The following is a 23,558-nucleotide window of genomic DNA, read 5'->3' as shown; positions in this document are numbered from 1 at the left end:
GAGTTGCAACGTTTGCGCTCCCCTTGTTTACAGTCTTAATGGAATTTTAACTCTCTCCTTTCTCCTTTCTCCCTTTTTAGTTTAGTCCCTGCGGCCGTTTCCAATTTTCCACTTTCTCTCCAGCTGCTTTTGGGGAGGGGTGCTTTTCCCGTATTCTCCCCCCCCTCCCCAGTCTCTGTCCTCTCTCCACCCGCGAAAGCAGTTCCCTACCCTCCTTGGCTTCTCGCTCCCCAAATTCACCTCTGCGTGCCACATACCTGCTGAATTTTGTGGTTCAAGTTGTGCAGATTGTTGTGTGAATCCTCCATCAGTTTTCTAGGCGTGTCGGATGGTTTAGCGTTGGTCTGGCTGGATTTCATGGACACGAGGCACACACAATGCTTCCGTGCTGTTCCGCCATCTTGGCTCCTCCCCTCTCGTTGGCTCTATTATTTATATTTCCTCTGATGTTACCAAAATATGGTCAAAGATGGATCTGAAGGGACCTGGGTGGAATTCTGATTCTCTTCATTAAGCCAATGTTAACAGCCTAGGATGTAGCACTCCATGTTTTCCCCAAAATTTGTTCCAAACTTGACACACAAATGAGAGATTTTTACTACTTTGATCTGTATAAAAATGGGATCATAACATATTAATCTGAACCTGATGTTTTCATTTATCAGTAGAATTATGCCCTTCATTCCAAATTACTAGGAATAAATAGCAACATACCATTTCAAAGTATGGATTTGCCATAAGCTCCTCTGCTATTCAGCTGAACGGACAGTCAGGTTTTGGGGGTAGTCTTTATGGTTGTATTTTGCTACAAAAAATGTGTCAATAAAAACTTTTGTACTTGTAGGCATCAATAAATATGGATAATTATTTCTGTTGATAACCAAGAAATATTGACCAATGTCTTATGCATCTCAGGTACTTAAGAAAACTCAAGGGACAAAACAGACAAAATCCCTGTGCTTGTGGTATGTATATTTTGTGAGAAGACAGACAATAAACACTAAATGAAATAAATAAGTAATTCAATACGTTAGAGAGTGGTAAGGACATGAATAAAAATAGAGCTAGAATAGGGAGTGAGTTGGTCAGAGCAGGCCTCATTTGAGAAGATACCATGAAGCAAATTCCTTAAGGAGACGAGGGAATTAGTTCACCACATGGATGTCTGGACAAAGAACATACTACACAGAAGAGAGAGCCAGCACCAAGTTTCTAGGGTTGGAGTGTGCCTGATGTAGTCAAGAAACAGCACAGAGTAGGGTGGGGCCAGAGAGGGTTGAGCTAGGGAAGAGGAGAGAAAGGCTGTATCATTTCAGGTCCCTTGAACACTGTAAGAACCTGGCTTTTACTCTGAGGGAAATGGGGAGCCACTGAACGTTCTGGAGTTTCTACAAGATGCATATTGTTTTTATTTCCACAGGCTAGGTTCCAAAAATGACTGCTGAGTTAATCTGTAGTATATCTTAAAATTCCTAGATTATTGCCAGATCCTTTCTGAAATGGCTTTAGCAATTCCAGCTCACACCAACAAGGAATGTTTCTCTGAATCTTCTCCCACACTGCAGCATCACATATAAAATTCTGTCTGCCACTCTAACTACGAAGAAATGATTTCTCACTGGTGTTTCAGTTTATCTGTATTCATATGCTTATTGGACATTTTAATTTTCTTTTCCCTAAGCTACGCGTTCAGGTCTGTTTCCTTTGGGTTTGTCAAATGTTACTATTAGCCTGGAATCTTTGTGTATCAAATGAATTAACCCTTTCTCATATGTGTTGAAAATACTTTTCTACATTGTCTTCTAATATCTGTATTGCTTTCTTTTTTTTACATTTAAATATATTAAATCTTTCTCCACCTACTTTACATATTTTTTCCTGGCTTGACTCAGATATTCATTCTATCATGTAAGTTTCTGTAGAACTACTTTATCCAGTTTCAGTGGAATTACAAACTGCAAATACACCACACTTACACAATAATTTCAGAAGGATTGACATTTTTAAATTACTGTGTTTTCCTAATTGGGGGTGCCTTATATATCTCTTTATTTAGATCTTGTTTAATTTCCTTTAATAGGATTTTATGGTTTTCTTCATATAGGTCTATACCTTTGAAATGTTTATAAATATACATGCATTTTATTTGCTATTGTGTCTGGAGTATGATTTTATGTCTTTTAAATTTATATTGTTCCAAATAAAATCTGTAAGTTTTATATATCTACTTTTTAAAATTCACGCATGTTGGTAAATTCCTTTTCTAGTTCTTATAGATTTTGCTTTTGTTCTCTAGGGTTTCTATGTATATAATTGTAAGACATATAATGTTGTATCTCATGTTCATATTTATACCAATGACTTAATTTTCTTACCCTATTGCCTTGGCTAAACCTTCTAAAAATATTTATAGGTAAGCAACTTGTACTTTTTCTTTCCTATTTAAATGACTTCACCATTTCAGTATTCACTGTAATGTTTGTTCTTTCTGGAGGCTTTATATTATAATAGCATCTATCTATTTCATATAGTTGTTTTTTTTTTTAATTTTTTTTTTTAACGTTTATTTATTTTTGAGACAGAGAGAGACAGAGCATGAACAGGGGAGGGGCAGAGAGAGAGGGAGACACAGAATCTGAAACAGGCTCCAAGCTCTGAGCTGTCAGCACAGAGCCCGATGCGGGGCTCGAACTCACGGACCGTGAGATCATGACCTGAGCCGAAGTCGGACGCTTAACCGACTGCGCCACCCAGGCGCCCCTATTTCATATAGTTTTTATAAAAATAGCTACTAGGTTTTACCAATTCCCTTTTAAGATAATTTAGCGGTATATATATATTTTTTTTCAACGTTTATTTATTTTTGGGACAGAGAGAGACAGAGCATGAACGGGGGAGGGTCAGAGAGAGGGAGACACAGAATCGGAAACAGGCTCCAGGCTCTGAGCCATCAGCCCAGAGCCCGACGTGGGGCTCGAACTCACGGACCGCGAGATCGTGACCTGGCTGAAGTCAGACGCTTAACCGACTGCGCCACCCAGGCGCCCCTAGGGGTATATTTATGTACTTTCTCCTTTTATTTGTTGATGTACCGAATTATATAAGGATATTTCTTAATGTTGAACCATCTTTACTCATTTTGTTATCTTCCTTTTCCTCCTCTTTTTCTCCTTAGTAAAGTAGTTTGATGTTTTTTAGGCTAAAATTTTTTTATTATTGATCATTTTTTAAATTTAAGTATAATTAACATACAATGTTCTATTAATTTCAGGTGTACCCACATGTGATTGATGTACTGATTCAACAATTCTACACATCACTCAGTGCTCATCACCATGTGTACTTATCACGTGTCACCGTATAACATTATATAACACCATATAACAATGTTATTGACTATATTCCCTTTACTGTACTTTTCATTTCTGTGACTTATTTATTTTATAGCTGGAAGTTTGGACCCCTTAATCCCCTTTATCTATTTTACCCATCCCCCAACATACCATTCCTCTGTCAACCACCAGTTTGTTCCCTGTATTTAAGAGTCTGGTTTTTTTTGGTTTTTGGTTTATTTTGTTTTGTTTTTTAGATTTTGCATGTAAGTGAAATCATATGGTATTTATCTCTTTGTGTCTGACTTATTTCACTTAGCATAATACTCTCTAGGTTCACCTATATTGTCATGAATGGCAAGATCTCATTCTTCTAAAAATTAAAAATAGAAATTCCGAATGATCCAATAATTCCAGTACTGGGTATTTACCCAGAGAAAACAAGAATACTAATTCAAAAAGATAAATGCACCCCTATGCTTATTTCAGCATTATTTACAATAGCTAAGTCTTGGAAGCAACCCAAGTGTCCATTGATTGATGAATAGGTAAAGAGGATGTGGTGTATAAATATAATGGAATAGTCCTCTTCCCCTATTTTTGAAATAGCCTCTAACCACAAGGTCTATTTCATCTTTGAGACTCAACATAGTACTTTTTATTTTTCTTTTGTAAAATCTCTGGGCAGTTTATTTTTGTTATGTTGCAGCCTGTTTAGCTTCTACTTATTATAACTTATTGAGACTTCTTTTGTGTCCAAGATTATTATTATTGTTTAAAAATTTTTTAACATTTATTTATTTTTTGAGAGAGAGAGGGAGAAGGGGCAGAGAGAGAGGAAGAGACAGAATCTGAAGCAGACTCCAGGCTCTGAGCTGTCCGCACAGAGCTCAACATGGGGCTCGAACTTAAGAACCTCAAGATCATGACCTGAGCTGAAGTCGATGCTTAACTGACTGAGCCACTTAGGCGCCCCTTTTGTGGTCAAGATTATAATCCATATTGATACACATTTCAAGGACATTGGGGGAAAATGGTGTGTTACTTGTTTTTAGGTCACAAGATTAAATAATAAATTATTCTTGCTAATTTATCCAGAGCCTGTATATTTTGATCATTTTTGGAATATGTGAAGAGTCAAAAATTAGAGGTGAATTGCTTTTCAACATCCATAAAACATTTGTTCCATTATTTGTTTCTTAATTTTTGCTTTGCTATGATTATGAATACCATTATTTTTTGTTTTGTTTATATTTGAATACCATAACTATCTTTGTTTGATTTTACAAATTTTGTGTCACTTTGTCTTTTTTGTATCTTTTCTTGGATTCCATTTTTGATCTGTGTCTTTCAATATTATCCTTTTTTTATGCATTTCCATTTAATATTTTAAATATATTTTTCATATGGGTATTTTTTTCCTTTTTTAACTTTTAGAACTCCTATTGTTTTCCTTGTTTGTTCTCTCTGAAAAATGCAAGGTGTGTTTTCTTTTTTTTTTTCCTTTATTTTTTAGTGTTCCATAGGGTTTTATAGAGTCTGATTTCACTGAACCTGTAGTTTCTAGAATAATTTTCTGCAGGTAGATACTGTACTCATTTTGTTAGATTAATACTGTATTTCACATTTTTCACTACCATTGTAAATGGTAGTATTTTATGTTATGTTATTTCATTTTATTTTAAAGATTATTTATTTCTGAGAGAGAGAGAGAGAGAGAGAAAACACAGCAGGGGAGGGGAAGAGGGACTGGGGATCCGAAGCAGGCTCTGCACTGAGAGCAGTGAGCCCCACGTGGGGCTGAAATTCACAAACTGTGAGCCAAAGTTGGACACTCAACCAACTGAGCTACCCAGGTGCTCCTGGTAGTAGTTTTTTTTTTCCAAATTCCAATTGTTCATTGCTGGTATACACAAAAGCAGTTGATCTTTGTATATTAACCTGTGTGCAGTGACCTTGCTATAGTTACCTATTAGTTCCAGGAGATTTTTTTTTTTTTTGGCAATCTGAGATTTTCTACATAAACAATTATATAATCTGCAAATAAAGACAATTTCTTCCCTCCCAAATTCTATACGTTATTTTTTTCTTCATCGTCTGCACTAACTACACCTTTTAGTAAGATGTTGAATAGGAGTGGTAAGAGAGGACATCTTTGCCTTGTTCCTGATCTTAGGGAAAAGTGTGCCAGTTCTCTCCAGTATGATATTAGCTATAAGTTTTTTTTGTAGAAGTTTTTTGACTTCATGTTGAAGAAGTTCCTCTCTATTTTTAGTTTACTGAGAGTTTTTACATGAATAGGTGTTGGATTTCATTAAATGACTTTTTTGTGTCAGTTGATATCATTCAAATTTTCTAGTTTAGCCTGTTGATGTGTTAGATGAGTACACTGATTGGTTCTGAATATTGAATGAGCCTTGCATATCTAGAATAAACTCCACTTGGTTGGAGTTAATTTTTTTGCATTGTTGGATGAGATTTGCTAATATTTTCTTGAAGACTTTTGGATGTATAGTCTGAGAGATATTGGTCTGTAGTTTGTCTTTATCTGGTTTTGGTATTATAATAGTGCTGGGCTCATAGAAGGAATTAAGAATTATTTTCTGGACAAGACTGTGGCGAATTGGTACCATTTCTTCCTTAAATATTTTGTAGAATTAGCGAAAATACCTGAACCTAGTGCTTATCTTTTTCAAAGTTATTAATTACTGACTCAATTTTTTAAAAAGTGAACATAGGTCTATTCAAATTACCTCTCTTTGTGTGAGTTTTGTGGGTTTCTGTTTTTCTAGGATTTTGTTCATTTTATTCGACTTATCAAATTTGTGGAGATACCTTTGTTTATAGTATTCCTTTGTTATCTTTTTAGCATCCATGGAATCAATTGTGTGATCCTACTTTCACTTTGATATTTTGTGTCTTTTCTTTCTCTCTCTTTTTTTCTTGGTTAGCCTGGGTAGAAGGTTATCAATTTTCTAAATCATTTCCAAGAACTAGCTTTAGGTTTGGTGGAATTTTCTGTTATTTCCTATTTTCAATTTCATTGATTCCTGCTCTAATTTTTGCTGCCTTACTTCTGCTTTAGGTTTAAATTGCTCTTTCTTTTCCAGTTTTCTAAGTGGAGAAACTTAGATTATTAATTTTGAATCTTTCTTGTCTTCTAATATATGCATTTAATGGAATGCATTTCTCTCTAATCATAGCTTTTTTGCATCCCACAAATTTTGGTGAGTTGTCTGTTCATTTTTATTTAGTTCAAAATATCTCTAAATTTTTCTTGAGATTTCTTTGATCCAGGTGTTATTTAGAAGTGTACCTTTAAATCTCCAAGTATTGGGCACTTTCTAGCTCTTTCTGTTATTGATTTGTAGTTTAATTCCTGTGTTGTCTGAGAAAATACTTTATGATTTTTATTCTTTTCAACTTTTTAAGATGTGTTATATGGCCTACTGTGTGCTCTGTCTCGGTGAGGGTTGTTATTCTGCGTGATTTTGGGGAGTATATGTATTCTCATACTCCAACAACAGCAGCAATTCTGCTGTTGTTGGATGCAGTATTATAAAAATGTCAAATAGGGGCGCCTGGGTGGCGCAGTCGGTTAAGCGTCCGGCTTCAGCCAGGTCACGATCTCGCGGTCTGTGAGTTCGAGCCCCGCGTCAGGCTCTGGGCTGATGGCTCGGAGCCTGGAGCCTGTTTCCGATTCTGTGTCTCCCTCTCTCTCTGCCCCTCCCCCGTTCATGCTCTGTCTCTCTCTGTCCCAAAAATAAATAAAAACGTTGAAAAAAAAATTAAAAAAAAATAAAAATGTCAAATAGATCAAATTGTTTGGCAAAGATGTTTAGGTCAATTACATTCTTATTGCTTTTCTACCTGCTTGATCTATTAATTACTAAAAAAGGGCTTTTCATGTATCCAACTGTAGTAACAGATTTGTCTATTTCTATTATCATTTTATCAACTTTTAGCTTCCATAATTTGATGTTTTGTGTTTAGGGAGATATACGTTAAGGATTGTTATGTCTGCTTGGAAAACTGACCCCTTTATCATATGAAATGCTCTCTTTCTCCTTGATAATTTTTCTTATTCTGAAGTTTTTTTGTATGGAAATAATGTGGCTACTCCATCTTTTTTGTTTGTTTGTTTATTTGTTTGTTTGTTTGTTTGTTTATTAGTGTTAGCATGGTATCTCTTTCTCCATTCTGAACCTGAGTCCTTTATTTATGGATTTTTCTGGGTGACAATACTGGTTTTTCTGGGTTGGGTCTTGTTTTTGCAGTCACTTTGACAATCTCTGCTTTTCTTTTTTTCTTTCCAAGTTTTTAATTAATTTCCAGTTAGGTAACATACAGTGTAATATTAGTTTCAGGTGTAGAATTTAGTGATTCATCACCTACACCCCGCGCTCAACACAAGTGCCCTCCTTAATACACATTGCCTATTTAACCCATCCCTCTGCCCACCCCCCTCCAGTAACCATCAGTTTGTTCTCTATAGTTAAGAGTCTGTTTCTTTTCTTCTTCTTCTTTTTTACCATTTAATTTAATTTATTTTTTAAATTTACATCCAAGTTAGCATATAGTGCAACAATGATTTCTGGAGTAGATTTCTTAATGCCGCTTACCAATTTAGCCCACCCCCCCCCAATAAACCCTCCAATAACCCTCTGTTTGTTCTCCATATTTAAGAGTCTCTTATGTTTTGTCCCTTCCCTGTTTTTATATTATTTTTGCTTCCCTTCCCTTATGTTCATCTGTTTTGTCTCTTAAAGTCCTCATATGAGTGAAGTCATATGATTTTTGTCTTTCTCTGACTAATATCACTTAGCATAATACCCTCCAGTTCCATCCACATAGTCGCAAATGGCAAGATTTCATTCTTTTTGATTGCCAAGTAATACTCCATTGTATATATATACCACATCTTCTTTATCCATTCATCCATCGATGGACATTTGGCCTCTTTCCATACTTTGGCTATTGTTGATAGTGCTGCTATGAACATTAGGGTGCATGTGTCCCTTCGAAACAGCATACCTGTATCCCTTGGATAAATACCTAGTAGTGCAATTGCTGGGTCGTAGAGATAGTATTTTTAATTTTTTGAGGAACTTCCATACTGTTTTCCAGAGTGGCTGCACCAGTTTGCATTCGCACCAACAATGCAAAAGAGATCCTCCTTCTCCGCATCCTTGCCAATAGCCTGTTATTGCCTGAGTTTTTAATGTTAGCCATTCTGATAGGTGTGAGGTGGTATCTCATTGTGGTTTTGATTTATATTTCCCTGATGATGAGTGATGTTGAGCATTTTTTTTCATGTGTCAGTTGGCCATCTGTATGTCTTCTTTGGAGGAGTGTCTATTCATGTCTTTTGCCCCTTTCTTCACTGGATTATTTGTTTTTTGGGTGTTGAGTTTGATAAATTCTTTATAGATTTTGGATACCAACCCTTTATCTGATATTTCATTTGCAAATACCTTCTCCCATCCTGTCAGTTGCCTTTTACTTTTGTTGATTGTTTCCTTCGCTGTGTAGAAGCTTTTTACTTTGATGAGGTCTCAATAGTTCATTTTTGCTTTCGTTTCCCTTGCTTCCAGAGACATGTTGAGTAAAAAGTTGCTGCAGCCAAAACAAAAACAAAAATTCATATAAAGTGATACAACACTTTAATATAATACAAAATAATGAAGAAAATACAGAATATAAAGAAAAATAAATTAACCTGCACTTACGTTTGAAAACCTTTGTGGCTGGTGTGAGGAAACAGGAGAGAAGAGGGTTTGTGTAGGATGACTTTCATTATCACTAACGGAATCACTGCTATCTATTTGTTCAATAGAATCTTTTTCTGCATGGGGGCCATTTATATGCTCTCATGGATGTTGACTACAGTAAAGTATTAATAAATTCTTGTCATATACCATATTTAATGTAACTGGCAATAAGGCAGCAGAGGAAAGGGTCTACATCCACAGGCAGCCTGACCTAGAATGAAGCAAATCATTCCTGAGCTTACTCTTATATGGAAAAGCAAAGGACTGTCCATAGGTGCTTTGAAGTGACAAAAACTGATACTAGTGCCAGTTGTGGGCACCTTCCAACATTCTGAAAAGTCACTGATTTCTGCCAAACACTGTGGCCTGAGACTGAGCATCTGAGCATGGGAGACGATCACCCACAAGCCCTCAGAGAGAGAGAGAAGAACCACTGGCTCAGTTGTGATCACGTGATGTTCAGCATCATGTACTACTCATATTGCAGGCCATTGCTTGTTTATCAAGTTAAAATTTATTAGAAACATTTGCTCGTCTTGTGGAATACTCACAGAACAAGTTACTCGCAATCCAAGGTTTTACTATATATGTGTTAAGTCCATCTGGTCCATTGTCATTAAAGCCATTGTTTCCTTGTTGATTTTCTGCTTACATGATCTGTCCATTGATGAAAGGGGGGTAGTTAAAGTGCCCTACTGTTATTGTATTATTATTATAAATGAATTCCTTTATGATTGTTATTAATTGTTTTATATATTTGTATTGTTTCATGTTCGGGGCATAAATATTTACAATCATTAAATTTTCTTTTTGGATGGTCCCCTTTATTATGATATAGTGCCCTTCTTCATCTATTGTTACAGTCTTCGGTTTAAAATCTAATTTTTCTGATTAAGTATTGCTACTCCGGCCTTCTTTTGACTTCAATTTGCATGATAAATGTTTCTCCATCTCCTCACTTTCAATCTGCAGGTGTTGTTAGGTCTAACATGAATCTTCTATAGGCAGCATATAGATGGGTCTTGTTTTGTTTTTTATAGAGCATTTAGTCCACTTACATTCAGAGTGATTTTTTTAATTGATTAATTTATTTTTTTAAGTGTATATACAAGTTTGCTAGCATATAGTGCAATAACAATTTCAGGAGTAGAATCCAGTGATTCATCCCCTACATATAACACCCAGTGCTCATCCCAATAAGTGTCTTCCTTAATGCCCCTTGCCCATTTAGCCCATCCCCCCCCACCCACATCCCCTCCAGCAGCCCTTAGTTCTCAATATTTAAGAGTCTCTTATGTTTTATACCCTTCACTGTTTTTATATTATTTTTGCTTCTCGTCCCTTATGTTCACCTGTTTTGTATCTTAAATTCCACAAATGAGTGAAGTCGTATGATATTTGTCTTTCTCTGACTCACTAATTTCATTTAGCATAATACACTCTAGTTCTATCCATGTTGTTGCAAATGTCAAGATTTCACTCTTTTTGATTGCCAAGTAATACTCCATTGTATCTGTATACCACATCTTCTTTACCCATTCATCTGCCAATGGACATTTGGGCTCTTTCCATACTTTGACTATTGTCCATAACACTTCTATAAACATTGGGGTGCATGTGCCCCTTCGAAACAGCACACCTGTATCTTTTGGATAAATACCTAGTAGTGCAATTGCTGGGTCATAGGGTAGTTCTATTTTTAACTTTCTGAGGAACCTCCATATTGTTTTCCAGAGTGGCTACACCAGTTTGCATTCCCACCAGCAGTGCAAAAGAGATCCTCTTTCTCTGCATCCTCGCCAACATCTAGTATTGCCTGAGTTGTTAATTTCAACCATTCTGACAAGTATGAGGTGGTATCTCATTGTGGTTTTGATTTGTATGTCCCTGATGATGAGTGATGTTGAGCATTTTTTCATGTGTCACTTGGCCATCTGGATGTCTTCTTTGGAGAAGTGTCTGTTCATGTCTTTTGCCCATTTCTTCACTGGATTATTTGTTTTTTGGATGTTGAGTTTGATATGTTCTTTATAGATTTTGGATACTAACCCTTTATCGGATATGTCATTTGCAAATATATTCTCCCATTCCTTTGGTTGCCTTTTACTTTCGCTGATTGCTTCCTTCACTGTGCAGAAGATTTTTATTTTGATGAGGTCCCAATAGTTCATTTTTGCTTTTGTTTTCCTTGCCTCCAGAGATGTGGTAAGTAAGAAGTTGCTACAGCTGAAGTCAAAGAGTTTTTTTCCTGCTTTCTCCTCGAGGATTTTGATGGCTTCCTGTCTTACATTTAGATCTTTCATCCATTCTGAGTTTATTTTTGTGTATGGTGTAAGAAAGTGGTCCAGGTTTATTTTTCTGCATGTCGCTGTCCAGTTTTCCCAGCACCATTTGCTGAACAGACTGTCTTCATTCCATTGGATATTCTTTCCTGCTTTGTCATATGGCCACAAAGTTGGCCATATGTTTGTGGGTCCATTTCTGGGCTCTCTACTCTGTTCTAGTGATCTAAGTGTCTGCTTTTGTGCCAGTACCATACTGTCTTGATGATTATAGCTTTGTAATACATACTGAAGTCTGGAATGCTGATGCCTCCAGCTTTGGTTTTCTTTTTCAGGATTGGTTTGGCTATTTGGGGTCTTTTCTGGTTCCGTACACATTTTAGGATTGTTTGTTCTAGCTCTGTGAAGAATGCTTGTATTATTTTGATAGGGATTTTGATAGGGATTTTGATAGTTATTTTGATAGGGATTACATTGAATATGTAGATTGCTTTGGGAAGTGTTGACATTTTAACCATATTTGTTATCCCAATCCATGAGCATGGAATATTTTTCCTTTATTTTGTGTGTGTGTCTTCTTCAACTTCCTTCACAAGCTATAATTTTCAGTGTATACATTTTTCACCTCTTTGGTTAGGTTTATTCCCAGGTATTTTATGGTTTTTAGTACAATTGTAAGTGGAATCAATCCCTTGATTTCTCTTTCTGCTGCTTCATTATTGGTGTATAGAAATGCAACCTATTTCTGTGCGTTGATTTTATATCCTGCAGCTTTGCTGAATTCATGGATCAGTTCTAGCAGGGTTTTTTTTGTGAAATCTTTTGGGTTTTCTATATAGAGTATCATGTCATCTGCAAGAAGTGAAGGTTTGTCTTCCTCCTTGACAGTTTAGATGACTTTTATTTCTTTGTGTTGTCTGATTGCTGAGGCTAGGACTTCTAATACTGTGTTGAATAACAGTGGCAAGAGTGGACCTCCCTGTTGTGTTCCTGACCTTAGAGGGAAAGCTCTCAGTTTTTCCCCATTGTGATGATATTAGCAGTGGGTCTTTTGTACGTGGCTTTTATGATCTTGAGGTATGATCCTTCTATCCCTACTTTCTTGACAGTTTTTATCAAGAAAGGATGCTGTATTTTGTCAAATGCTTTCTCTACATCTATTGAGAGGATTATGTGGTTTTTGTCCTTTCTTATATTAATATGATGGATCACACTGATTGATTTGCAGATATTGAAGCCAGCCCTGCATCCCAGGTATAAATCCCACTTGATCGTGGTGAATAATTTTTTAAATGTATTGTTGGATCCATTTGGTCAGTATCTTGTTGAGAATTTTTACATCCATGTTCATCAGGGAAATTGGTATATAGTTCTCCTTGTTAGTGGGGTCTTTGTTTGGTTTTGGAATCAAGGTAAGCTGGCTTCATATAATAAATTTGGAAGTTTTCCTTCCATTTCCATTTTTTGGAACAGCTTCAAAAAAATAAGTATTAACTCTTCTTTAAATGTTTGATAGAATTCCCCTGGAAAGCCTCCAGCCCTAGACTCTTGTTTTTTGGGATATTTTTGATTACTAATAATATTTCTTTGATGGTTATGGGTCTGTTCAAATTTTCTATTTCTTCCTGTTTCAGTTTGGTAGTTTATATGTTTCTAGGAATTTTTCCATTTCTTCCAGATTGCCAATTTATTGGTATACAATTGCTCATAATATTCTCTTATTACTGTTTGCATTTCTGCAGTGTTGGTTGTGATCTCTCCTCTTTAATTATTAATTTTATTTATTTGGGTATTTTTCTTTTTGATAAAACTGGCTAGGGGTTTATCAATTTTGTTAATTCTTTCAAAGAACCAGCTCCTTGTTTCATTGATCTGTTTTACTGTTTAGGTTTTTAAATTTCGGTAGCATTGATTTCTGCTCTAATCTTTATTATTTCCTGTCTTCTGCTGGTTTTGGATTTTATTTGCTGTTCTTTTTTCAGCTCTTTAAGGTGTAAAGTTAGGTTGTGTATCTGAGACCTTTCTTCTTTTTTTTTAGGAAGGCCTGGATTGCTATATACTTCCCTCTTATGACAGCCTTTGCTGCATCCCAGAGGTTTGGGACTGTGGTATTATCATTTTCATTGGCTTCCGTGTACTTTTTAATTTCCTCTTTAACTTCTTGGTTAACCCGTTTATTCTTTAATAGGATGTTGTTTAGTCTCCAAGTATTTGTTGTCTTTCAAAATTTTTTCTTGTGGTTGATTTCGAGTTTCATAGTATTGTGATCTGAAAATATGCATGGTATGAGCTCAATCTTTTTGGTACTTGCTGAGGGCTGATTTGTGTCCCAGTATGTGATCTATTCTGGATAATGTTCCATATGCACTCGAGAAGAGTTTGTATTCTGCTTTAGGATGAAATGTTCTGATTATATCTGTTAAGTCCACCCGATCCAGTGTGTCATTCAAAGCCATTGTTTCTGTGTTGATTTTCTGCTTAGGAGATCTGTCCACTGTTGTAAGTGGGGTGTTGACGTCCCCTACTATTATGGTATCATTTTCAATGAGTTTCTTTATGTTTGTGATTAATTGATTTATATATTTGGGTTATATCAGGTTGGGGGCATAAATGTTTACAATTGTTAGATCTTCGTGTGGATAGACCCCTTAATTATGATATAGTGCCCTTCTTCATTCTCTTCTTACAGTCTTTATTTTAAAGTCTAGATTGTCTGATATAAGTATGGCTACTCTGGTTTTCGTTCAGTGACCATTAGCATAATAGATGTTTCTCCATCCCCTTACTTTCTGAAGGTATCTTTAGGTCTAAAATGGGTCTCTTGTAAACAGAATATAGATAGATCTTGTTTTATTTTCCATTCTGTTACCCTATGTCTTTTGGTTAGAGCATTTAGTCCATTGACATTTAGAGTGAGTACTGAAAGATATGAATTTATTGCCACTGTGTTACCTGTAGAGTTGGAGTTTCTGGTGATATTCTCTAGTCCTTTCCAGTCTTTGTTGCTTTTAGTCTTTTTTGTTTTGTTTCGTCTTTTCTCCCCTCAGAGAGTCCCTCTTAAAATTTCTTGCAGGGCTGGTTTAGTGGTCACAAACTCCTTTAGTTTCTTTTGTCTGGGAAACTCTTTATATCTTTTTCTATTCAGAATGATAGCCTTGCTGGATAGTTTTCTTGGCTGTAGACTTTCCCCGTTCAGCACATTGAATATATCATGCCACTCCCTTCTGGCTTGCCAAGTTTCTATGGAGAGATCTGCAGCTAGACTTATGGGTCTTCCCTTGTAAGTTAGTGACCTCTTTTGTCTTGATCTGCTTTTGTTCATTTTGATGAGAGTTCTCTGTGCCTCCTGGATCTGGATGTCTGTTTCCTTCCCAGATTAGGTTAGTTTTATGCTATTATCTCCTGAAATAAATTTTCTGCCCCCTTTTCTCTCTTCTTACTCTGGGATTCCATGATATGATGTTATTATATTTGATGGAGTCACTGAGTTCCCTAAGTCTATTCTTGTGTGCCATAATTCTTCTCTCTCTTTTGTTCAGCTTTATTATTTTCCATTATTTTATCTTCTATATTACTTATTCATTCCTCTGCTTCTTCCATCCTTGTGGCCACTGCATCCAGTCTGTTTTGAATCTCAGTTACTGCATTTTTTATTTCTGACTGATTATTTTTTAACTGTTTCTTTTTTTTTTTAATATGAAATTTATTGTCAAATTGGTTTCCGTACAACACCCAGTGCTCATCCCAACAGGTGCCCTCCTCAACACCCATCACCCAATGAGGTTCTCCCTGATGTCTTCCATGCTTTTCTTAAGCCCAGTGAGTATCCTGATGATTGTTGCTTTAAATTCTCTGTCAGGTATATTACTTATATCTGTTTTGATTAGATCTCTGGCTGAGACCTGATCTTATTTCATTTGGGATTAATTCCTCCATTTTGACATCTTGTCATCTCTGTCTTCTTCTCTGTGTTACAAAAGCTGCTTACGTTTCCTGCTTCTGCGAGTAATGGCTTTATGAAAAAGAGGTCATGTGGTATCCAGGGCCTGGTGCTTCAGGAAGTGTTTCTGGTATGTGCTGCGTGCACTCTGCTGTTGTGTTTTGGCTGCTGTATCCTTCAGGCCAGGCATCTGCAGAGGCTCTCCTTGCCTGCAATGGGCAGTGTTTGGTTCTTGGTCAAATCATGGCAAGTTTTAACGAGGCGTGGTCTGGTCTGCTTGTTAAATGGGACCTGATGCTACTTACACTAGAACTGAAGCTTGCAGAACAGTCTGGTCAGGAGATGTGGTGTGGGCAGGGGTTTCTGCTGGTCTTCTGGGGAAGGGCCCTGCCATGCTGGGACTGAGGCAAACTTGACCGAGAAGGGCAATATGAACATAACGCAGGGGTGTGCGATCTGATGTAAGCAGACTAGGCAGCCCGTGTCAGTGCTGTGCTGTTTACTAAAAGGTGGTTCTGTGTTGATGCTGAGGTGCAGGGGAGGGAAATGGCATCAGCCAACTGCTTTTTCCCCAGAGAGGGGTCTCCATGTTTGCTGCTCTCAGGAAAGCCCTCCCAGAAGAGTGAATATTCTCCCCCTGTGCATTCCAGGCATTTTTCACTGTTTTCATGCTGTCTGCCACTGGGTTGCTTGCCTGCATTCTCTCCTGGAGCAGCACATTTCCCTCAGGGCTCTATCCCAGCTAACCCTGCTGACTTTTAAAACTCCAAACTTTGGGGAAATGCTCTGGTGGGGGCCTACACTGGTCTTCTGGGGTAAGGTGTCACCACACTGGGACTGAAGGAGGTTTGGCCAAGAAGGGCAGTCACACCTTCTTGGAGTGCAGGGAGCAGGCAGGCTAGGCAGCCAGTGTTGGCACTGAGCTGCCCGGGTCAGGTGGTTCTGTGCTTATGCTGAAGGGCGTGGCGGGGTGGGGGATGGAAATACCTGCGGGCAACTCTGTCCCTTGGAGAGGTGTCTCTGTGAATGCCTTCTCTCGGGGATGTGCCCCAAGGAGGGTGAATAATCTCCCCACTGTGTGCCCAGGTGATCCTCAAGTTGTGCTGTCTGTCCGGTACTGTTTCCCTGCCTCTTTTCCAGGAGCAGGGCAGTCCTCTCAAGGCTCTATCCCAGCCGTGCCCAAAGACCTTTAAAACTCACTGGAGTTCACTTCAAGCCCCATTGGTTGCAAGAACTCACTAAAACCAGCCCCTCTCATTTCCCCAGCCAACGGTTCTGAGGAAGTATTCTCCTTGTGCATATCTCTGTATGCTCCTCTCTCACCTTTCTTTGCGACCAGGGCTTTCTCCCCTCTGCAGCATCCCACCGTCCCTTTCTCCCCCAGACCATGGCTCCACACTTCCTGCCTTCTTCACTGTGGCCTCTTCTCTCCCTCCACTTGTTCAGTTTGTTCTGTCAGCCCTCAGGCTGACTTCTTGCGTTTTCAGAATGATTTGTTATCTAGTTGTGTTCAAGGGACAAGATGATCCTAGGGTTCTCCTACTATGTTACCGTCTTAGCTCCTGCACCAACAATCTCTGCTTTGAATTAGAACGTTTACACCATTCATACTGAAAATACTTATTTACATATTTATTAATATCTACCATCTACATTATTGTTCTTTATTCATTACATTTGCTTTGTTTCTTTTTTCCTTCTTTTTCTACCTTGTCTGGTTTTAAGTTAGCATTTTATTTATTTTTTTTTTTAATTTTTTTTTTCAACGTTTATTTATTTTTGGGACAGAGAGAGACAGAGCATGAACAGGGAAGGGGCAGAGAGAGAGGGAGACACAGAATCGGAAACAGGCTCCAGGCTCTGAGCCATCAGCCCAGAGCCCGACACGGGGCTCGAACTCACGGACCGCGAGATCGTGACCTGGCTGAAGTCAGACGCTTAACCGACTGCGCCACCCAGGCGCCCCTTAAGTTAGCATTTTATATGAGCCCATCTTTTCTATTAATATATCAGTCGCACTTGTTTTCTTTAATTTTTTTAATGTTTATTTTTTGAGAGACAGAGCATGAGTGTGGGGGGGCGGGTGGCAGAGAGAGAGGGAGTCACAGAATCCGAAGCAAGCTCCAGGCTCTGAGCTGTCAGCACGGAGCCTGATGTGGGGCTTAAACTCACGAACTGCGAGATCACGACCTGAGCCGAAGTCGATGCTTAACCGACTGAGCCACCCGGGTGCCCCCTAAGTGCTTTTCTTTTTTAAGATTGGAAACAAGACAAGGTAGTCCATTCTCCCCACTTTTCTTCAACATTGTGTCTAAACTCCTAACCATTACAATAAGAGAGAAAAAGAAATAATTGTTGGGGGAAAAAAAGTAAAGGGGTTTTACTTGATTCTTTATTTTCTATAAAATCCAAAAGAAATATATAAACACATTATTAGAATACAAGAATTTAGCAGGCTTATAAATATGTGGTTAGCGTTTCTGAAAATTAGTTTATTCCCATACAATTATAACAAGCAATTTAAAAAGCAATACCATTTAAAGCAATGCCAGTTTTTAAAAAGCAATACCATTCTTAGTTAAGAGTAAATTTAATGAGAGATGTATATGACTTCTTTATGAAAACTATAAACATTTCTAGACAAAATTAAAGAAAACCAAATAAATGGAGAGCTATACAGTGTTAGCAGATTGTAGTTCAATATCATTAAGATATCAGTTGTTACCAAATTTATCTATAGGTTCAAAGCAAACCCTATAAAAATCCAAAAGGCTTTTCTTGTAGAAATTGACAAAATGATTTTAAGAGATATATAGAAAGCCAAAAGACCTAGAAAAGTCAAGACAATTTTTCCCGAATTGGCTTCAAGATTTTCTATAAGCTACACTGTGCAAGCCAATATGCTGTTGGCATAAGGATAGACAAATAGATCAGTGGTGCAGAATAAGAAGTCCAGAAATAGACCCATGCCTACATTGTAAGTTGCTTTGTGAATATTTTCATTAACTTGTGATAGGCAAAGATTTCTTAGTACCTTAACGTTTTTACCACAGAAAAAAAGTGATGGATTTGGCTTCATCAAAATTAAAAATTTCTCCTCATCGAGCCAAAGCATAGGAGACTGTTAAAAACTGAGAACAAACTGAGGGTTGATGGGGGGTGGGAGGGAGGGGAGGGTGGGTGATGGGTATCAAGGAGGGCACCTTTTGGGATGAGCACTGGGTGTTGTATGGAAACCAATTTGACAATAAATTTCATATATTGAAAAAAAAATTTCTCCTCATCAAAACACATGGTTAAGCAAATCACAGACGGGGAGAAAATGTTCATAATACATAAATCAAACAAAACAATTCTTTCCATAATAGAAGACAAGCTGCTACACATCAGTAAGTAGTCAAAGATAACCCAACAATAGAAATCGGTCAAAGACTTGAACAGACACCTTAGGAAACAAGATGCATAATTGCCAATGAACGTGTGAAAGTGTGCTCAACATCATTAAAGTAATACAAATTAAAACTATCTAAGATACCACATCATACACATGAGAGTGGCTTAAGTTAGGAAAACTGTATCTAATAGGCTCTAAAAAACAGTTTGGCAGATTCTAAAACAGCTAAGCATATTCACACCATGCCCCACTCCTAGTTATTTACACAAGAGAAACGAAAGCATCATACCATAAAAAGATGCCTACAAGAACAGCAGCTTTCTTCACACAAGTCTCAAACTGGAATCAATCTAAATAACCATCAACAGGAAAATGAATAAGCAGATTGTGATAGGTCCACACAGTGGGATACCTTCAACAACAGAAAGGAACAGACTCCTATTCATCCAACAGCATGGGCAACGAGCAAATGTCAGGCACAGAGCATACATGATGTATGATGATTCCATGTACATGAAATCCGGTAACAGGCTACATTCGCACATGGTGATAGAGAGGTCAGCAATGTTTGCCTTTGAGAGGTTGCCTGGATCCAGGGGGTCAGCTTGTAGGTGGAGACGTTAGACGTACACTGTTCTATTTGCCATTTTTATTTTTTTTTATTTTTTTTATTTTTTTTTACATGAAATTTAATTTTATCGTTGACAAAAACTTAAAGTAAAATATATGTGCTATAACAATGTCTTTTTATTGTGCCTATAAACTTCGAGGTATGACAATGGCGATTCAAGGTCTTATCAGTAATTACTTGAAAGGAAATCCTGTACCCTTGAGTAGCTAGTAAGAGTGCCACAGTTATAAACTCAAGTGCTCAAGACTCACAATTTCTTACTCTGAGCCCTATTTCACTGATACATTACTCTGATGCTGAGTTAAATCAAGTCTAAATGTAATGATTTAACTCTATTTGCCATTTTTAAATTAACACGTAAGTTTCCAGCACCATCCCTTGTGATCTCCACTACCTCTTCAGGGCTCTTCAGGGCAAACCAGTTGTTTTTCTGACCTCTGGGAGCATCCTTCACCTACAACAGCAATTAGCACCCCTCTGCCCACTTTTGTCTATGGATTTTGATGGAAATCTCTCTTGTTCTCATTGCCCAGCGATTCCCCTTGCCAGTGTGAATCCAATTTCTTTATTATCATTTTAGCAGGGCTTTTAATAAAAGAAAAGACACATGCTTCTTTTCAACCTGCAGTCTTTGAACTGAAACTTGTTTTTTCAGGGATGTTTCACAATAATGTGACATCATTATTCCCTGAGGCACGCTAAGTACTGGGAACTGGCAATGATTCTCTTCTGGTTTGACAACGAAAGCTTCTGAGTCTTCATGATACAAGATGTTGATTAAAACATTATCATCAGAGCAATAAAATGGTCAGCTAAGAACTGGAGTTACAGACTCCAGTTTAAAATTAATTTCACAGGAAACATCAGTGATTTCTGAAATTCACGTGCCTGAAAAGATTCACTAGCACAGACAGATTTATATTAACACAAAGCAGGGCAGATGTCCCAGGAGAAATGTTTGATACTCTTGTGAAATTATCAATTTATACTGTGTCATATCATTATTAACCACATCCTATCCTTTATAAACTAGGTTTATAATATTAGCAGGATGGTATTTCTCTTAACAGCTCTACATCAGAAAGGGGACAGCTTGTTTTTTCTTTCTGATATTATTTTTCTCTTAGTTGTTAGTTAGGAAGTATTTTCAAGGTTAGATTTTTAGTCCATTGCTTTCTTTTTTTTTTTTCAAAACTGTTTTATTTGAGTGTGGTTTATTCCATTGCTTTTCATTCCTCTGTTCACTCTATCTCAATTTTGTTTAAATTTAATTTTTTTCATTACAAAAATATTTCAGATATGTGAAGATATCTTTACAATGGCTTTGATCCAGACAGACTGGAACAGACTTTTTCAATCCTGCATTTAAGTCTTTCTTTTTTTTTTTTTTTCTTTTATTTCAGTCTTTCTTAACCCTCATGCTTTCTTCATAATATCTTTGCTTATTGCTTTAATTCCATGTATTCTGTCTCTACTCGGGACCACTTAACTTATATACGTTAGTTTTTCACAGCTTATCCTTTACATATAAGTCTTACAGCCACTACAAACATCTTGGAAATCTCAATGACCGTTTTCATATGGTATCCTTCCTTCCTAGGGTGTCTGCAGAAGACCAGAGCGTCGATGACACACTCATCTATGAGACTGTATTCAAACACTTCAAAAGACACAAGGTGGAGATTTCAAATGCAATAAAAAAGACATTTCCTTTCCTTGAATGCCTCCGTGACCGTGAACTCATCACCAATAAAATGTATGAAGTAAGTGACATGTATTATGTCATGATACGGTAAACTGGCCCCGAATGAAATTGTATTTTAATACCCTGGACGCAAACATCAAGCACAACTGGCTGACTGAGGAGTCTCCTATGAGTGGGAGGCCTTTCCAAGTATTGTTGTAAGTGTTTCCTCTAAGGCAAAAAGTGAAAGGAGAATCAGTCATCACCAGAGGCAGCCCTGCTTCTCACTTAGGGACTGGAGCTCCGTGGTGCCCACTGGACTTGGATCTGAACCAGGAGTTCTCCAGAGATGCGTAATGCCTTGTAGGAATGCATAGAATATAGCATAAACTAAGAATTAAAGGTAATTTTAATGAATTGCTGTGTAATGTAAATGAGTTAATTTAATAGAATAATAATTAACACATTTCAGCGGACATCAGTTGGAGTCCTTAGATCTGAAAACATTAAAGCCTACAGGAAACTGGTGTCCTGTTAGGACAAAATGTGGGAATTGATGATTGTTATTCTTTCTCCAGCAGTTTGCAGCTATCAGGGTTCTTTTCCTTTTTTTTCTTTTTCTCTCTTTTTTTTAATGGTACCTCTGGAGTCTTGGAATTTGGGTGAATTTTTGTAGTAGGCATTAATGGAGACACAGAGATGCAAGTCTTCCTTTTTTAATGTTTATTTATTGATTTTGAGAGAGTGAGAGAACAAGCACAAGTGGAGGAGGGGCAGAGAGAGAGGGCGAGAGAGAATCCCAAGCAGGCTTCTCACTGTCAGCACACAGCCTGACTAGGGGCTCGATCTCATGAACCGTGAGATCATGACCTGAGCCAAAATCAAAAGTTGGACACTTAACTGACTGAGCCCCCCAGGTGCCCCAATGCAAGTCTTCTCTTTGCCCTATGAATATGCTTACTCTATGGCCACGTTCACAAAAGGGGAGAACTGTCACCTGCTTTCCTTGAGCTCTTTAAGGCCAAGTCAGTCCTGGGGAAAAGGCAAGGATTGTGCACGTAACAGGACAGCTGCTCATCATTCCTAAACACGTATTCCTAAAACATCTGGCCAGGTTCTTAAAGGGCTACATATTATTTAACTTTGAAACTGTTACTCTTCAAAGGTGCTCTCACATCTAATGTAAATGACGGTGAGGAGATCAGTTTTACAAGTGAATATTTTTTTTTTAATTTTTTTTTTCAACTTTTATTTATTTTTGGGACAGAGAGAGACAGAGCATGAACGGGGGAGGGTCAGAGAGAGAGGGAGACACAGAATCGGAAACAGGCTCCAGGCTCCGAGCCATCAGCCCAGAGCCTGACGCGGGGCTCGAACCCACGGACCGCGAGATCGTGACCTGGCTGAAGTCGGACGCTTAACCGACTGCGCCACCCAGGCGCCCCATACAAGTGAATATTTTTAAGGAGGAAGGAGTTACATACAAATATGTAGAAATTCTAAAACTTTATACGAGAAGGTACCTATGGAGGGAACCTGGAATACATTACCCATAAAATCACTCTCTGGGGGCTCTTCTGTAACTTGGAAGTCTGTATTTATATTTTCTCTATTCAATATTTTTTTAAGGATTGTCAAGATTCTTGTAGAAACCTGGTCCCTGTACAAAGAGTGGTGTATAACGTTCTAAATGAGCTGGAGAAGACATTTGACCTGCCGCTTCTAGAAGCATTGTTCAGCGAGGTCAACATGCAAGAATACCCTGATTTAAATCACATTTATAAGAGCTTCGAAAATGGTAATTAGGCTTATTATCTACCTTTTGATGTTTTATATTTCTTTTTTTTTTTTTTTTTTTTTTTTTGCACAGGTGTATATTGAGCCACTACAATTTGCTACATACAGTGCCGGGCAGTGAGGATATAAGAAAACACAAATCATGAGCCTTCTTAAAGCTTATGGTATAATGGCTATGGTACAACACCCACCTGGAGGTCTGCTTAACTAGGCCTTTAGATTCACAGGATAACCAGAGGCAAATAGCATCAGATTGACTTAGAAGGACACATTACAGGAAATACAGCATCCAACAGGCCAATAGCGGTTGCTCCTCTTCTGTGGGACTCCTTGCAGTGGTCCACACTGCAGTCCACCAAGTTGACTACTACCCAACTCAACTGTCAGCTTAGCTATGGATAAAGGACCCACCCTGGCTTAGCAGCACCATGCCCATGGGTATCAATATGTCATGTAACAGTGCTGTAGTTGTAAGTTTCAGGGACCTCACAAGGGACAAGGAGAGTTAAAAGAGTCACCACACGGAAGGAAGACCAGAGTGTGCTTTGTAGTCTCCAGATAATCCCTCCCAATCCACATGCACTTTACAGTCATTTTTAACCCTAAACTAGGGCTAAACGAGGGCTTTAAAAAAAAAAAAACTTTTAGGGGCGGCTGGGTGGCGCAGTCGGTTAAGCGTCCGACTTCAGCCAGGTCACGATCTCGCGGTCCGTGAGTTCGAGCCCCG

General features: G+C 37.8%; 1 protein-coding gene across 4 annotated transcripts in view; it reads left to right on the top strand.

The window, feature by feature from the left end:
• Window positions 1-23,558, top strand: part of SP100 (SP100 nuclear antigen) — a 104,936-nt gene that overhangs the window by 24,227 nt on the left and 57,151 nt on the right. For all 4 annotated transcript variants that reach the window (XM_040450745.1, XM_040450744.1, XM_040450743.1 and 1 more), the window contains exons 2-3: window positions 20,951-21,113; window positions 22,664-22,832. In XM_040450745.1, coding sequence (XP_040306679.1) covers window positions 20,951-21,113; window positions 22,664-22,832 — 332 coding nt within the window. The remainder of the gene's footprint in view (window positions 1-20,950; window positions 21,114-22,663; window positions 22,833-23,558) is intronic.

This window comes from Herpailurus yagouaroundi, unplaced genomic scaffold (genome assembly GCF_014898765.1).
Source record: "Herpailurus yagouaroundi ecotype Mexico unplaced genomic scaffold, PumYag 202, whole genome shotgun sequence".
Taxonomy (NCBI): domain Eukaryota; kingdom Metazoa; phylum Chordata; class Mammalia; order Carnivora; family Felidae; genus Herpailurus; species Herpailurus yagouaroundi.
The sequence above is the reverse complement of the archived record's forward strand: the minus strand, read 5'-3'. Positions and strand labels throughout refer to the sequence as shown.